Raw genomic sequence first — 19,091 nt, forward strand, 5'->3', positions numbered from 1 at the left:
GGGCCCGGGCATCAGGGGTTTGTTGCTCTGTGCCTGAACTGTCCGTTGTGTCTCTTGTTGGATCTGCCTGCCGAATCGTGCCCAAAGGCAGGTAAGAGCGTTCACTTCAGGCTTTATACAGGCACCAAACCGGGTTGCAGTGATGCTGTACTGTCAGTGCCAGTGCCTTAAGGTAGGCTCCAATACCCTGTGCTGTGACGGTGAGAATAAAGCATTTACATCGTTAAATAGCCAAAACCTTCAGGGTGATGACTTTTTCTACCTTATATTTCACCCTATTTCGTCGTGGGACAGCTTAAGTGTACATTGGTTCTACACTGTTGAACTGAATTAAGCCCTTTAAAGCTTGGAAACCTTGGAAACCATTTGAAATGACAGGTAAAGCCATCGATGAAAACAAAAGCATATCATTTGCGGAAGGCAAAACCATCTGGGAAGGGGTTTCCAAGACACACCTCATTGTGTGAATAAACCGTGGGTCAGGAGCAAGGTGCAGTCATGGAAGTGTAGCAAAAACTGTGACTTCACCTGGGGACAGAGTAGGAAGAAAAGCAGCAACGTGCAACACATTTTTCAAGGGTTGCAGCCATGCTGCTTGACAGCCAATTGAGTTGAAATAGATTTCAGTTCAGCTGTAACTCGTATCAGTGGTAAAGTGGATAAGTGTGCTTTAACTTCATAAAGAACAGTTCGAGAATGGTGAAAATGGTTGTAAAAAGTAGTGGAGCTGTTAAAAGTAAAACATAAAAGTAGTGGAACACTGCTCCCGACTGTTCCCGCTCACTTTGACCACTACAAGGTGAACCCGAGGCTGCAGAGCCTAGTGAAAAGGACGTCTGCACATTGGGAGCAGTAAAGAACGTAAAGAACAATACAATGACTGCTTTTTTTCAACCCAATACCTTGAAATCGACAACTAATACTTCTGCCACTGGGCCTCTTACGTCCTGTCAAAATCCAGTTCCTGCAATTTTACACAGATCTTTGAGCTCGAAGCTGGGCGTAGATAATACTTCCTTGTTAGCAGTCTGTTAGCAGTCTGTTACTCATTACAAAACTGTGCACACGCAGGAACGGGTACCTGATGTCATAGCCGCAATTGATGTAGCACATCCCCCCACTATGGAGCGAGTGTGTCTGTCACCGGGCACACAAACTGTCTCCCACCAACTTTTCGGCCTCAACGATTCTGTATCGGGAGTCTGTGACCAATAAAAATAATGATAACTCCCCAATTGTGGCACATTTGTTAGTAGATACCTGCAATAGATCAGGACATTTGAGCACTTAACGCTACATCAAGTTTGGATAGTCTGTAGTTTGCCATAAAAATACTCCTTAAGCTATGTGGCAGAATTCACGAAGATTTGAAAGTACCCTCGTTCAGCAAATGGTGAGTCTGCTGGAAAGTATGTCACCTAAAGAGGGTTTGCCGATGGGGTTGGAGAATGAACTGTTGGACCTGCTATAGATGGGGTAACCTCGTGTGTATGTCAAGAGATGGTGACTAATATGTCCTCTTCCTCTATTGACCTTACTCGGAGGGAGGGGTGACTGGCAAAACGCCAACGGCGGAGGGCAGCTAAAGTTACACCTGCCATTCCCTAGTGCCAGAAGTGCCAGAGACACCTCTGAATTCAACTATCACATCCCTGTCACCAGCCAAAAGTAAGAATACAAAGAGGAAAACCAGGAAGAAGAAAAGAGTGACACACAATGCCAGTACCCTAATGAGCTGGATAATTAGAGGTCAAGATACTAAGGAGGAGCCCGAGGAGGCCCTGGCGGTCCTGGAATCTGACATATTGTTAGAGCCACCCTTGAATGGTACAGAGGAAAAGGTGAACTTTCATAGAGAAGATATGGTATTGGAAGGGGTCACACAGATCAAGTCTAAAGATGTTTTCCTCACTAAAACTTTGGTGGAGCCCACGGTTCTCAAACCTAAGATTTTTACTATTGGAAGTAAATCAGTGGACCAGGCATAGAAATGGTTACATCGTTCTGAGCTCTGTTTGATAATGCACCAAATTCTGTTTTTGCGAGTCCTGAACTCTAATGACTTTGAATCTGTCATACAAAGTGGGTTGCTTCGCTCGCATGCACTGTTATGTCTCTGAAACACCCTCTTTGGTACGGTCATATACCAGTGCACTATCGAGCTTGGGCTATGCTGTGAACATGCCTTTGAATGATGTAGCATAATAAAGCTGTTGTTTAAGATCTAAGGATGTGGGGAGGCAGGCTGAACGTGTATAAACTTCTCCTGCGGCTGTACCCTATGATAACGGCTATGGGCTGGGAATGTCACAATAAGGTCTTGCCAGCATTACATGGGACTCAGAGTTGAATGTAAGAAGTGGGTAGCTGGAACACCAGAGGGTTCTCACACTTAATCCTAATATAGGGTCTATTGACTTTTTTTCTAAACATGTTATTTTATTCCAAGAATAATGGCTCACCTCTTCTATACACATTGACAGATTTCATATACATCAAGACCTAGCACCAAAAGGCCCTAGGTGCCGTCCATCTGTGGGCCTGTTGATTGGTGTAAAACAAACGTTGCATTTTCTAGGTGAAGGTGGGAACGTATTCCCACCTCCACCTAGAACATTCTCCCATCAGTATTGTTATGCCATTTGTTTGTGGTTTGTATATATTTAGCCCCAAAAGGTGTTTCTCCGAAAATACTGTAAACAAGGTTTTCATACAATATAATAGAGAAGTTATTTTCAGATGAATGCATGTGACTACACCCATGTGAAAAAGGTAGAGAATTTGGTAAATATTCTCAAAGATCAATCCAGGGCATAATCCTCTTCCCCTATACACTGCATCTATTCCCAAACTTATTTTCTGCATTGGCTTAAACTATCACCTTTTCATGGACAGGGCTCAGATCTTCTGCCCTCTCTCTCCTCTAACCTTGCAGTGTTATAATGCAAAACCACTGAAATGCCATTCAGTACTAGCTGTTCACTGCCTCATGGCAAACCCCACTCTCTCCACCCCCCCTAACATTAGCACATCCTCTCAGATGGCAGGTAATATTGGGGTTCTCCTTGACAGTGACCTGAAACTCCAGTTCATGCTTGCCTCTCCACTGTACTCAACATTTTAAACGATATACACACGTTCCACATCTAGCACACCACTTAACTAATCCCTTATCTCTACTCGTGTGCTCAACACACTAAACTACTGTGTGAGCATTTTTCCTGTTCTAACTCTGCTCATTTACTCCTTTCAACAAAGCCTTTACGTTTGTGACACTCTTTTTAACCTACTAATTTCCTCACCAAGTTCAGGTTACCATTACCGTATTGAATCTCTCTCAATATAAAACCATCCTCTCTTAAATGCCTGCTTCTTGCCTGTATATCCATCCATTGTCTTGCACCTGACAGCATTGCTGACCATCAACTTATTCTTGCTCTTGAACTCTCCCTGCCCCATCTCTTAACAATCTGTCTCTCACCCCCATTCCCTTGCCATCACATGTTTTCAACACAATATGACCTTATGTAAGTGTGCCTTAACCTAGGATTGCCACTGTGCTATATTATTTCTAACATTGTAAGCTATGCTCTAAATTACATCCTGATCATACAAAAAATAACACACACTAAAATAAACAATCTTATTTTATTTAAGACATGATGCTCTACTTGAAAACACGTTTAACACATTAAAAGTACTACTTAGAAATGGTCTTATAAGTGTGTTATAGAGTGAACAATTTGTGTTAGGTGTTTTATTAAGTTTTGATGGATAATTACATTTTGTGGCGGTCAGAATCATTGGTTTTAAGATTCATTTTAAAAGAAATGAAATAGAGAACAAAGGGCCTTGTTACAAGTTTGACAGTTTGGGAAAAAAAGTGGAGCTAATACTGTTTACTTCAATTTTTCCTTCACGGCAAAACTGCAAGTTACCTCTGGCAGTATTAATGGATGGTAATACCAGTGATTTTTGGAGGTTGTCTTGCATTGCCTCAATGAGACTGTGTTTTTTCTGTAACAACACTTGATAGTTATACAGAGCCTCATGTAATTGTTTTATTTCCTGTTCTCACTGATCACTACCTAGTATTCTGCTAATACATTTGTGTCGGTGCTTGTATGTGTGTACATTTCCGTTTGAGTTTATTTTTCCTCCACCAACTTGAGGTGGAAAAAACAATGGGCTCAAAGATTCACAAGCATATGCCCTTCCTTCTTGTTAGTGGAAGTCCTATACTGCTTTTGAAATGACTGGTCTCATGGACTTGGTTCAACCCAAATGTTCTTTATTCCTACTTTCTCCAATCTTTCTCAAATGTTCTCATTCTATGGGGGTCATTACGACCCAGGCGGTAAGTACGCCAACTTTACCACCATGGTGTAAACTACGTTTAGACCATGGTGAATGGCGGATTTACCGCGGTGAGTGGGGCTGTAAATCCCCATTTCCCATTTTACCCTTCCCCATTCCCATTTTTGCCCCATAGGGCATAATGGGAGTGGGGAAGGCGCTAATTACGCCACCGTAAATTACTGTGGCATAATTAGCACCAAGGCGGTTTAGCGCCATGGATTTTGACGGCTGCTAAAAGCAGCCGTTAAAATCGGAATCAGGCATTAAGGGTTAACGACGGCGTTAACCCTTAACGCCTGAGTTGTAATGAGGCCCTATGACTCCAAATCCTGTGTCATCCATTGCCTATGGAGAAAATGTATGCACAGTGCATGATCCTCAGCTACTTTTAAATCTACCTTGGCTTCTCGTGACTTCTATAGGCTGGATATTTGATCACAAATCGAAATAAATATGTATCAAATAGTAATCTATGATCAAATAAACAATCCTCCTCAATTATACTACTCACTTAAAAAATCCAATATTCGGGGAGGCGTGGCCAAGCGTCAACAGAGATGGCGGCGTAGTTCATGAGCTCCGAGAGCTGAGGTGACATTTATAAAAATGGACATACTATGTATCATACCTTTTGCTCTAAACTACTTCTTATGAGTAGTATCAGTAGCCGAATACAGAATTGAACTCCACGCAAGACTGAGGCTTCACATTACGCCTTACTTTACCAGCTGTTGGCTCTGTCGCGGCTTTCCATGGCGTCGTCTGACTCATATTGCTGAAGCCTCTTACGTCCTCATTTATATTCAAGTATCGACATTCCTTTGAGAATACTGCTTTCAGGAAGGTTGCTGCAATTTATCCCTCGGTTTCATCTGTTTTTATACCTGGTGTGACTCTGGTGGTAAACCGTGATCAGACTACTTGGCTGAAGACGTGGGCGAGGCATGCAGCAGCGGCCTTGCGTCATTTACCTCGCCAACACATTCGGTCAGTTGATCGGGTTACGCAAGCTGGACATCCCGCTTACACAAGCGCACTCTTTTTCTTCATAACAAAGACAGTAAATGCTACTCAGCATTATTGAAAGGATTCTGCTACTCTCTAAACAGGCGGGAATTTACATATATAAAATGCATTTTCAACATTGTAATATTCTTTCAAATAAACTTCCATCAAAAGCCTAACTAAGCAGTATCATTAAGATTCTTGAACAATTACTGCCTCATTTTAAACTAAATTGTCTTCATAACACAAATGGGCAGTACTTTTTTGTATCCTTTTGCTTCATGTGCTGTCCTCATCTTTTCTGCATTTCGGAAAGTTATGACATGGAACAGCATGGTATCTCTAATTTCTTAGCACGTGGGAGCATTTTTTCATTTTTTTTCATTTTTTTTCAACTAGAATGCCAATATACACAGGGTAATTATTTTGTTACCTGAATTTATAAGTGTGTACAATCTACAAAGATGAATGGTGACTTCACAAATTGTTTTTTTTTGTCATAATGCACGTCTACCTGTCCATTAGTTATCACAATGGTCTTTGGACAATGTATTCATTATTTTACAAGGTTTTGGCAAATCTTAATTTCGAACATAAGTTCTTGCAGAATCTATCATTGGCAGACCATCGGATCCACTGTATTAATAAATATATGTACCCTTTGCTTGCCTCCTTTGAATTGGATTTTTTTTATTAAGCTGTCTCACCTCTCAAAATCATCATCCCTTGACTGCATCATCCCAACTCAGTTTAGCTTAAAACACCTTTTTGCTGCTGTCATTTAATAGCAGTGTTTCAAAATTACACATCTTACTATTTTTTGAAGTCTCACTGATGTACATCCATTCTCGGTTTCATTGTTAATATTTTATACCTTTCAAACATGGCTGATATTGCTAAACTACGACATCACCTAACAACACACCTTTTAATGCCTATATGGAAAAAAATCTTAGAAGAACTCAGTAACATCTGGTCATCCATTTCCACGTTAGACTAAGCCACTTCATCTGTACAAGAAGAGCTCAAAGACTTCAAAAACGATATTAAGACATTTTCAGGGAGACTTGATGTAACAGAAGAAAGAATTGGTATTGTGGAGGATAGAATGGAGGGCCTCAAGAACATGCAAGTAAGACTTGTGCAACTGGAAAATTAAGTTACAGAGTTAGAAGAAAGGAATCAAAGGGATAATCTCTGCTTTTACAGGATCCCTGAAAAAATTGGAGGGGATTAAACTATCAGCTTTCTTGTCAATTGGATCCCTTCTGTCATAGGGTTCACCTCCTAAACCCCACTGGAACTACAGTGGGTCCACAGGTTCAGACCCCGTTTTCCAAGCAACAATACCTTGCCATGACCCTTTATTGCTTGCTTTCTACACCATCAGAAAGCACAGTAAATCATATTAACTGCCAGAAAAAAATCCCCCATCCTTTTTCGGATCAATAGAATCTTTGTCTCCCCTGACCTTTGAGGGATTACCCAAGCCAAAGAAAGAGATTCCTAGATATGAGAAATCCCTCAACATCAGATATGGCTTGTTGGATCCCGCAGAATAATCATTACCATTCCAGATGGCCCCACTAAAAATGTATGGACCCAAATGATCTTCATAATTTACTTCAAGCTTTACAAACATAAACAATGGATACCACCGCTCTGATCTCTCCAGCCAATTATTGTAAACTGGATCCTTCACTTTACTCGCTGACTTTCAAAATACTGAGGTATCAACACATCAAATATGCACCCAAACGGAGCAGATCAACTTATTCAATCCCTTGTGCTGCTCCTTCTACTTCAACTCATCTGAGAGACAAATCAAGATCTCCCATCAAATCTTCTGACCCTTCTCTCTCAACCATACAGACTTAATGTACCCCAAAGCTAGTTGATACTCCATCGTTTGTTTCATCTTTAGACTTGCAAATTCTTACCTTAGTTAACCATTAGGATGCTTCTCTTTATAGTTCTAATGGTTATTCTTGGTATTCATTCATACTCAACTTCAGATATCACTATAACCTATTGCTCTTGCTCCTCTTAGTCTGTGCTTACTCCTTCTCTGTACTCTGGTATCTCCCATGATATTCTTGCTCACTTATTTTCCAGTCAACCTAATCTTTATCCTTCTATCATTACTTATTCTTATGAACCCCTTTGTATCCATCCTTTGTACTATTTTATGTTCTTCTCTCTTTTGTCGGCTTCCCTCCCTTATGTTCTTCCCTTTGTGTTCCACTGTTACCACTATATTTTGTAATTCATTGGTCACTGATTTTATGAATTTCTTAAAATCATACTTGCGGCAGCATTTGAATGTTTTATCAATCTCTGCTTCTTATTCTACATGTGCCATTATCTTTTTGATCTCTCCAAATGTATTATCAAATTGTCACATGGAATGTTAGAGTTAAGTCACCCTATCAAACAAAGTAAGATCATCTCCCAACTTGCTAAGCAAAAATCCAACATTATGTGTGTTCAAGAAACACATTTGAGCTCTGACAATGAGAATCTCAAGATTAGAGCTCCTTGGATCAGTCATACATTCTTTTTGAATGCTTTGGATAAGAAGGGTAGAGTCTCAATATTAATTAACAAACATTTGAACATTTCATTAATTGAAGAGGAAAAAGATCCCGAAGGTCGATGGATTATTGTTGATGCAATCATTAACAATCTACCTGCTACTATTGTTAATGATTATGGCCCCAATGCCCCAATCATCTTTTTTGTTTGAGTTTTATTACACAACGTTCTTTTAAAAGTACAGACACGCTAACTTTTTGTGGTGACATGAACCAAATTATTGAATTAACCCTTGATAGCAAATCAAAATCCAAATCATGAAACAGTTTACTAAACTTATTACAAAATATAAATGTCATTGATTCCTGGCATTTCTGCCATCCTGACAATAAAGATTTTACATTTTGTTCCCCTCCCCATCAATCTTTCTCCCGATTGGATTATATTTTTGTTAATTCCTCACTAACATCTACTATTCTAAACTCTGACATTGGCCCCATTTCTATTTCAGATTTTCAGATCATGACCTGTTTCCACCACCCTTGAATGGATACCCATTACTACATTTTCCCTATGATGGAGTTTTAATTCGTTTTTCTTAAGGACAAATCCTTTGTCGACAAAACAAACTCCTTCATTAAAGAATTCTTTTTTAGTAACCGCCCTGAGCGCACCTCCATGAACAACAACTGGAACTCTTTTAAAGCAACCCTTTGTGGACTCATAATCCAATTTGTTGCCATTAAAAAAATGGCAGCCAAACTCACTCACAAAAATCTCCTAACCTCAATTAAACAACTTGAACAATCCTTCCACACAAACCCTGATCTTATCACCATGAAAGCTCTTATGACTAAACGTATCGAGTTCAACAAAATTTGCACTGATAGAGCTGCTAACTCCTTACTTAGGTCTAAAACTAAACTTCACTGTGGATCCAAAAATGCTGGTAAAATGCTTGCCTTTTGTCTAAAAAAGAAAAAGAAAAATCCCTTATTAGTCATATCACTTCCTCCGATGGGAACAGATTAACTAAACCAAAAGACATTAACGATGCATTTTTTGATTTTTATTCCAATCTTTATGCCTTTGATCCTTCTATTAACAACTCCGATATCTATTCTTTCTTTGAAAAAAATAAAAAGGAACATCTCTCTAATCTGATTAGCATATCTCCTCTCGACACACCTATCTCCCTTACTGAAGTTAAACAAGCCATACTTGACCTCAAACCAAATAAAGCTTCTGGCCCCAATGGGTTCAAAATTGATTTTGACAAAACTTTCATCAATTCCATTGCTCCAAAACATTTAGAATTATATTCTTACTACGTCGAAATTGGTCAGAGTCCTGGCTCTTTTGGTGAGGCTCTTCTAGTAATGTTTACAAAGCACGATAAAGATGCCTCTTTAATTAAGAATTACATACACATCCCTCGTATTAACTCTGATTTTATTTTTTTTCCCTAAAACCCTTCCAAAACATCTAGAATTACACCTTCCCAAACTTATACACCCTGATCAATCTGGTTTTTTCCAGAATTGTTACGCTTCATCTAACTCTAGACTTTTATTTAATACTCACTCTCATTCTCAAGATTCTCATGACCCATTGATCATGTCTCTTGGCCTTTCATGTTCCAATCCTTATCCTGGCACAGCCTCCCTCCACACTTTATCAATCTAGTCAAAATTCTTTACTCTTCTCCTACCACTCGTATTATTATCAATAAGTCTCTCTCCTCCTTACAAATAGAAAGAGGAACTCGCCAAGGTTGTCCCCTTTTCCCCTTACCATTCAATCTTGCTCTAGAACCCCTTATTTATAGCATTAGAATGAATGCCAGCATCAAAGGTATTTATATAAATCATATAGAAATTAAATTATCGGCTTATGCAGACGACATCCTGTTCTACCCTTCTAATCCTGCCTCCTCCATCCAACACTTAATATCTACAATTAAAAGGTTTTCTGTCGTCTTCGGATACAAGTTGAATTTCATCAAGCCCAATACCAAATGTGTCTTCTTGGGAGACTTGAACCTAGGTTTTAATGATAGCCATGACCACAAAGCAGAAGCACTACACTCCTCCATTAATGATATGAGCTTCGTATAATGAGTAAACACCCCTACCCAGATCAAAGGAAGAACTCTTGATTGGATCCTTTCCCTCAACACTGATATCTCCATCGACTCCATTTCGCCATTAGATTATACAGACCATCATAATATTATGTTCACTATCAACACCATTGAACCCGTCGTAACCACTCCTAAAATCACTAACTCTTATGAAACCAGAAGTCTTCACAAACTTACACTGGCAAACCTAGAACCATTGCTTTCCAAAGCACTAGACACGCTGTCTATTTCCAATGACAACCCCAACACACTAGCAGATGACTATCACAACTGCCTCACGTCCACCTTTAACACAGTAGCCCCTCTCATCACTAAAACTAAATGCTCAGACAAATGATCATGTTTCTGGTTCAATGATGAACTTGTCAGCCTCAGGAGAATTAAACGTGCCTGTGAACACACCTGCAGAAAACATCCAATGTTAGAGACTGTAGAGACTGTATTAGCCTACTAGGAGACAGCAAACAGAACCTACAATAAAGCTATATCAACCATAAAGCTAATGCCTATAATGCGCGCATCAGCAATGCTGCATCTGACTCAAAAGAATTATTCTCAATCCTAAAAGAATTGGAAAACCCAGCCCCAGCTACTAATTGCACCAATTCCAACAAAGGGTGCTGTACCACAATGCAAGACGCCTTAGCGGCCACGATTAACCTACTTCAAAACAAGATCTTAACAAAAACAAAACTCATAGCAGACAAACCGGCTACTGATAATAACTTACCTACATTTAATGAGAATGCTCAAAGCTTCTAACTGCCAGGGAGATTATGTCCCAGCTAAAATAGTCAAATCATGTGCCCACACACTGACACCCATTATAGCCAAATGTATCAATGCATCCTTCAACAATAATATGGTTCCTGCCAGTATCAAGGAAGCGTGAGTCACACCCCTGCTAAAAATAACAACCTTGACCCCCAATGTGCCCACCAATTATAGGCCAATAACAACAGTCCCGTTTTTACTCAAAATCAACTATACAATAGCATATAACCAGTCCATGCACATTTGGAACAGAACCAACTCATTGACACCAAACAATCTGGTTTCCGTCCTAACCACAGTATGGAAAGAGCCCTACTGGATCTCAAAATCCAAATGGACAACATCAGATATTTAGGAAAACTCCTCTTATTGGACTTATATGCAGCGTTTGACCTTGTAGATCACAATAAACTCTGTTCCACCTTATCTAGAGACTTCAATTTTTCCACGGACGCGACCACGTGGATCAAATCCTTCCTTGCGGACCAAACTTCTAGAGTTTCCATCTGCAAAGAAGCTGCAGACCCTATACCAATCCCTATAGGTGTCCTGCAAGGCTCCTGCCTATCGCCCACACTCTACAATGCATACACAAAGCTCCTCTTCTCATCCCTGGATGACATGGGTGTCATCTACACCAACTTTGCAGATGACACCCAGATCCTTATCCCTCTCTCAGGGACTACACCCAAGACACAGTGACTAGCAACAAAATCTACTCCATAATTCAAAACTGGATGGCATTAAACAGCCTCTGCCTCAACGATGAGAAGACAGAGATTCTCATCCTAGGCTCCCAATCCAAAATAAGTGTTCTTCCTCCAGACTAAGCCGCCATCAACATAGACGGTACCACAATACTAGTACTCAAACATGTCAAAACTCTAGGAGTTTACTTGGACTCTAATCTTTCCATGGTCAAACACATCAGCACACTCTCATCTTCCACCTCTTACACCTCCAAACCCATCTCTCTCAGTCGCCAATTCTTGACACCCACCAACTGCATCACCCTAGCCAGGGACTTGTTTTTATCAAGACTTGACTATTGTAATGTACTACTACTCGGTACCTCCATCACTAACCTCAACACATTGCAACTCATACAAAATAAAGCCCTTCGGGCAGCCCTCGGAATAAGGAAAACTGACCACATCTCCAAAACCAGAAGAGAGCATCATTGGCTTCCGATTAAAGCTAGAGTCATCTTTAAAGCCCTGTGTATTACCTTTAAATGCCTCCATGAAAATGCTCCTATTTACTTAAATCACGCGATCACCAAAAAGAAATCACCAGATCCCTAATATCTAATAACCACGCACTACTGGCAGTACTCCATAAAAACACTAGAGCAAAAACACTAGAACAGGGGGCACTAGTTTCCAATACCTAGCCCCCAAACACTGGCACACTCTCCCGCTCATCATCAAAAATGAGCAAACTCTCATGGACTTCAAACAGCTAAAAACATGGCTATTCAACCTATACCAATAACAACAGTCATCACAATACTTTGTAAATAGCTCTGAAACTGCGTATACCTATCGGCTCTGTAAATAATGGTGTTCTTCATCTCTTGTTCCTTATGTTTTGCACTCTTCTGCTTTTTTGCTAACATAACTGTGCCACAATGGCTCTTATCAATGTATGAATTATTAAGATGTATGTAACCTCACTGTGATACCTACGGGTCTGGGCATGTAACAAATAATAAATAAATAAATAAATAAATAAAGATAAATCTGATGTTACGCCACTCATTAATGCTTGTAATCTTTCCAATACCCCCTTGTCTGGCTTATCATGGCAACCCTCTCACAACAAGTATTTAGGACTTCTAATTGCTAACAATATTCACACCACCATTAACCTTACCACTAACCTTCTAATTGAAAAAAAATATAGAAATGACTTCAAAATGGTCACCTCTTTTACTTTCTTGGTGGGGATGCCTCGATACTATTAAAATGATGATCACTCCCGTTGTCCTCTATTCTTTATCCATGATTCCCAATAGAATTCCTGCCACTTTTTACAAAAAACTTGATTCCCTTCTTCTTAAATTCCTATGGAATCATAAAGTACAGCACATTGCCATCAATAAATTAAGACTTCCCAATTCCAATTATATCACAAAGCTTTTGTCCTAAAACAACAAATCTTTTTTCAACATCAGGAACATAATCTTGATAATGCTCCCCTTTGGATTAATATTTAAGCTAGCTTTATTTCCCCATCCTCCGTCTCCCACGTTTTAATGACCTCTTCTTGGCCTAATATCACAACTATCCCAACTCTACATTTTTAAAAAATTATCTGAAACCAACATCCCCGCAATTCTTTCTCTAAAATTAACCCTGTTGACACTTTTCTCTGGTACAATAAACAAAAGTCCACCAAATCTAATCTTGCCACTATTTACAGTTGGTACTCATCTGGCATCAAATGTGTTAAACAACTCTTGCACAAATCAGAAGTAATCCCCTTTCCTCAAATTTGTTCGCAATACAAAATCCCTGTCACAGATATCTCTTTTCATGCATCCCTCATTAAGTCAATTACTAAATCCTGGCCTACTTTTAACCAAAAATCCCCTTCACCCTTGTTTAATTTCTTGACTAGTTGTCCCTCTATTAGTGCCGCCAAACTTTATTCAATCCTTTATGAACCCCCTTCTCCCAATCTACTCAACATTAGTACTATCAGACAATGGGAAACGGATTGGGAACTACAACCTACCCAGGACCACTGGACCAAAATTTGGAAAATGTGTCTTTCAACAACCATGGCCGCCAATCTCACCCAATCCCATTTTTTCATTTTTCACTGAGCTTTTCTTACTCCTTTGCGTATTGCTAAAGCTTTTGACAATGCATCCAGCAATTGTTGGTCATGTAATTAACCTAATGCTGATCTTGCTCATTTAATTTTCAAATGTAAACATGTTCATGATTTTTCGTCTACGATTTGGTCAAGCTCACAATTAATCTTCCATTTTACAGAACCTCTAACACTCGCTAACCTAATGATTGGCTCTATTGTTAATCCAACTATTAGCCAGATTGACTCCCCTTCTCTGTTTAATCTGTTTATAAGTATTTTTTTTCATAATATTACATATAATTGGACGATGCAACCAACCTATCTTATTGTATTTGGTGGAACTCTATATGCTCAATTCATAGAATTGAAAAATGTCATGCTTCTCCTTTTGATGATATGCATACATTCATCAGAAAATTGAATATGTTTGAACAATACCTCAACCTTAAATATTACCAATATTCTATTATGTTTTTCCCTACCCTCTCTTTTCCTATGGTCCTATGTCCTGTTTCTTATGTCTATATTTTCCCCCCTGTTTTGTCTTATTTACTATTCAACTTTAATATGCTTATTGATCCTAACTTCTTCAACTTGTTTTCGATCAACTATATTTGTTCTGATACCTAAGATCATACAATTTTTTTTAAAATGGTTTACCTGTTCGTGTATCATTTGCTTTATGCCAATCTAATAATAAAAATGTTTAAACAAAAAAAATCCAATATTCTATCAAACCACATATACACATGAATACATCTTAATTTTATTTTCAGTTATATCTTATTCCAAAACCAACCTGTATGAGTTGTAAGTTTATCTACTACAATGCTGTGATCTTGGGCACAGTCTATGTTACACAATGCATCTATGTACTGATATCAGTGGCATTATATGACAATCCTCCCCCCTTGGCGAGTGTCTTCATCTACAAAATAAGGTATTGTTCAGAGAAATATCCACTGATCTAACACCTCTTACCACAGCAATCACAACCTAATATTCTGGGACAAGAAATCGTTGTGATCTGAATATTCTCTTTTATTTAGAATAATAGACAACAATAATTGTAGGTTGTCCCCTATGTTTTACTGCTTACATACATCAACAATATTCCATCCAATTACAGGCAGCCTGCTTAAAGGATACACAATCTTGCTGCTATTATCTAACTTAGGTTTACATTCACAATACACAAAAACATCAATTTCTATAAGAAAACAAGCCTGAATGTACAGTAACACCATCAACTAGTGTTGTTGTCAGAGAAATACTGTATAATGTAACCTTTACTTGATTTTCTCTATAACCATCAACAAGTGTTGGCATTAATAGAGTCTATCATATATACTTTATTTCGGCAATTTGACAGAAATGCATACCCAGAGCACACATACATTTAAATACCATAGTCAAGGCAATAATAGATACAAAAAACATAAAATATGACATTAAAAAACAGATAACAGAATTGTACTAGCTGTAAATATGTAAAAGCAAAATGTCATATATGGCATCAAAATAAAACCAAGTAGAACTAGATTTACAGTAACCTAGTAGAGTGCTTGTGCAAGATGCAATAAATACAATCAAACAACCTATGTCACAACATTAAGGTGTAGCAATCACTTGACATATAGAATGTCAATTAGAACATAACACATTACCAAATCTATAATAACACAATCCTTCCTGAGCACCTTATCCATCCCCGCCCTAAACCTAACTATGTACTTTGACGTTGCTCCTCCATACCACTACTACATGTTCTGTCATGCTCCACGTCTCCCTCTGTGCAGGCAAAATTGATTTGTGACCATGAACTAGGACAATAGGTGCTGTACAAATGCAAGATTACATAACCATAATGTGCACTAAAGTAAAATATAAACAACTGTAACTAAAAATATACCTACTGCTGTGTGTACCTTGGGCCAGATCATTAATGATTTACAATGATGATAAAAAGTGAGCAAATGCTTTGATAATATAGAATGCTGCAAACAGGTTGTGTCACAATTGGTGTTATCTAAAAACATGTGTACTTTGGGAAAAAATAAAGTGTTTTTTTTTGCTATTTTTGCTGCATACATAAAAATAAATCTGTTTGCTATATTTCTTTTCATGTTACATATCAAACTTAGTAAATAAAACAGTGGGTTTCCGTTTTGCTTTTTTGAAAACATTTTTAGATAATACAAATTGGGGCTAACACGGTTTGCCCCATTCCCAATTATCAATGCATTAAAGTCAGTGCTAAATTAATTTGCTCCACTTTTTTCACAATACAATGATGTGCTAATCTGGTCCCAGGTGCTGGAGCTACAAAGGTGCATGTAACATGTCATAAGTATATTTCAGATGAAATTAGCGATGTGTGGGAAATGCAGAGGTCGGCGACAATTCACATTGACCAACAGTTGTTTCCATTTATCATTTTTGTGGTCATTTGTAAATTCTCATCCTTTTATTGTCCCATACCTATTGAGATACCTGTGCTAATGTCCCTGATTGTATTGCTTACAGATATTGGCAGACCTGGAAAATCATTCTCTATTCAAAGATGACCTGGAATGTCAGAAGCTCATATTAGAAGCCATGAAGTACCATCTGCTGCCAGAAAGAAGAACACTTATGCAAAGTCCAAGGACGAAGCCAAGGAAGTCTACAGTGGGAACAATGTATGCTGTTGGAGGAATGGATAACAATAAAGGTAAAGACATGATAAAGAACTGCAAACTTGTAATCCTATAATCAAATGAGGCAATATTGTTACCTATTATACAATGTAATACTATTATTGAGAAAAGGCTTCTTCAAAAGATGGTGTTTAGTTTTATTTGCCTTATTGCAGCTACATGTTATAGATGATGTTAAGCAACATTAAACAAGCAGAGTAAATTATCCATAATTCAATCAATCATTCAGCCTTAAAAAAAAAGAATCTGATTGTATTATTAAAGTTATGATTTTTGTTTTCCTGTAACATACATACATTACATTCCTTGTTTAGCTTACTCCTGTTTGGCTTACCACATTGGTGCCATGCAGCCTTTGCAATGGGGAGCAGAACGAAGGTTGCAAGCCGTTGGTTGCAAATATAGTTTAATGTGGCTTAGCACTCAGTTCCCCCTGTCCCCCACCACAAACCACTAATAACCACTTCACCACCACTTCTTGCTGCGCGCTGCGCTCCAAAAAAATTGGCAGATTTAATAGCGAATCCAGTATTATATTCACCATATCCCTGGGGTAACAAATTTACTTTCTGGGTGAAACACTAATTTATTTGTCTTCTGCTTCTTTTCCTTTTTCTGTTCCTTTTTGAGCACTTCACTCTGCTATACCAGAGTGTCAGTATTCACCCTATAAAGACACAAAAAACATTTCAAAGAATCTGTTAAATCAAAAACACACAAGTGCTCACACTAGCCTACCAGTCTGGCATAAAGGAATAGCTTAACCACATTGTTATAGATGCAGGCTTTAGCATGTTCTTCCCCTTTGTTTCATCCTGTGGGGATGATCAATGTTTCCAAAAGTAAATATACACTGCTGCACTGTTACAGACAGCTCTATTTGTCCATATCTATGGAATGCTATGAGAAGGGATGTAAATCCCCAAAATAAACAATTGCCTTTACATTAACATTAAGGGATCAACTAACTCTCCGAGCACAAAAAATGATTTTCATACACAAATATGCTGTATTTCTGTAAGCGATCATTTAAACTCATAACAAAATGTCCCTATTGTTTACTCAAAAGGTTACCAATTCAAAATGCTATCTACGGTTGCAGTTACTCATGGCATCTTAAGCCTCCATTATCACATACAGATGGGAAAATATGCATTAAGATTGTTAATATTGGGTGCCATTTGAAAACTCTAGCGGCCATCAGAGTGGAATGTTAATCTAGATTTATTTTAGTTTGTGCCATTCAACAGACTCATTGAGGCCAAACGTATCACATTGAGTTAGGAAAATTAGATCCTGTTCTCTCCTGGAAAGCCTTTTTTCTTTCTCATGTCTATTGGACCCCACAGTTTGTTGTACAACTGTCCATTTAATTTCCTCCCAACCCTGCTAAAGGATCCTGTTCTATTTTATTCTTAAAACAACTCTAGTGCTCGAAAAATTAGTGGTTTTATTTTGGGATTTTTTTCCCCAGATACCTACAGCCACAGGGAAAGGTTATCATGTATATAACATGTTCTCAGTTGAAATTCGTAAATTTAAGCTGTAGCCATTGTCTTATTAATGCTATGTCTATCTGAGTTGTTCTAGATGTGAGTTTACACATTCCACATTTACCTCATGGGGAGTGGCCTTTAACCGGGCTTAAGTAGGTTGTTTATTACCTTGATTATTATATACACTCTTCCTATAGTACCAATAGTCATGCTTTTAAATAGGCAAACACTGAACTCTCAACATTTCTCTCTGGCTTGTGAAATATATTCCAGTGTTCAGAAATTATAGAAATTATATTTCTGATTATCAAACTCAAGTTAGCAAAAGTCATTAAACAAACCATTGGCTGCTCTTAATTAGATAGCTAATAAAGCTTTTGATTTGTAGCAAAGCCGCTCTATGATTAATAAACGCTCATTCAGATGCCTTTGTCACCAACATTTTTGGATAACCTCTTCGTACTAATTTATTTGTAATTGCTACTGCTTCTGGTGTATATTTTTCTTTGCTACTACTATTAATTTTTATCTTGAATCGGTAACCTGTTGAGTAAACAATAGGGAAGTGCTGTAACAAGTTTAAATTATCGCTTAGAGAAATACAGCATATTTGTGTTCCAGGAGGATGTAACAAGAAACAGCATGACATTCATTTTTTGAGCTCAGAAAGCAAGTTGATCCCTTAATTTTAATGTCAAGGCATTTGAGTGTTTAGGATTGACAGGCTTTTGCATAGCATTCCTCTCTAAGATGGCTGCGGAAATTCACAGGGAACTAAACCCAGAGGGTTAGTCCATGCATCTAGAGTAAAAATGATGCAGCAATTTTTTAGGATACCAGCGATACTCATGCCTGCGTTTACACATTTGCGACAGAGACTCCAGTCGGACATGCAAATAGATCCAGGGTAAGTGAAGCCTGAGTATAACTGGGTCCAGTTTGAAACTCATTTGAGAAAGTTGCAGCAGACAAATATAACTGTCCATAACAGTGAGGTGTTGTATGTTTACTTTTACAAACACTGATCGACCGCACAGGATGAAATGAAGGGGAAAGAATGTGCTGAAGCATACACGCATACCTTTACAAAGTGAGTGTTAGATACAAGTATTAGCACTTGTGTGTTTTTTGATTGAATGGATACTTCCACACGTTTTTTTGTCTTTACAAGGTGACTACTGACACTCTGGTATAGCGCAGTGAAGCGCTCAAAAAAAAAAAAATGCAGAAGAAAATGAAATTAGGTTTTTTACCCGG

At 38.3% G+C, this 19,091-nt stretch overlaps 1 protein-coding gene across 1 annotated transcript in view; it reads left to right on the forward strand.

Annotated features, from left to right (window-relative positions):
* The window catches only part of KLHL1 (kelch like family member 1), a 1,778,891-nt gene that overhangs the window by 1,162,330 nt on the left and 597,470 nt on the right, over positions 1–19,091 (forward strand). The window contains exon 6 of the mRNA XM_069639396.1: positions 16,166–16,352. Coding sequence (XP_069495497.1) covers positions 16,166–16,352 — 187 coding nt within the window. The remainder of the gene's footprint in view (positions 1–16,165; positions 16,353–19,091) is intronic.

Source organism: Ambystoma mexicanum, chromosome 7q (genome assembly GCF_040938575.1).
Source record: "Ambystoma mexicanum isolate Mex_15411 chromosome 7q, UKY_AmexF1_1, whole genome shotgun sequence".
NCBI classification, from domain to species: Eukaryota; Metazoa; Chordata; class Amphibia; order Caudata; family Ambystomatidae; genus Ambystoma; species Ambystoma mexicanum.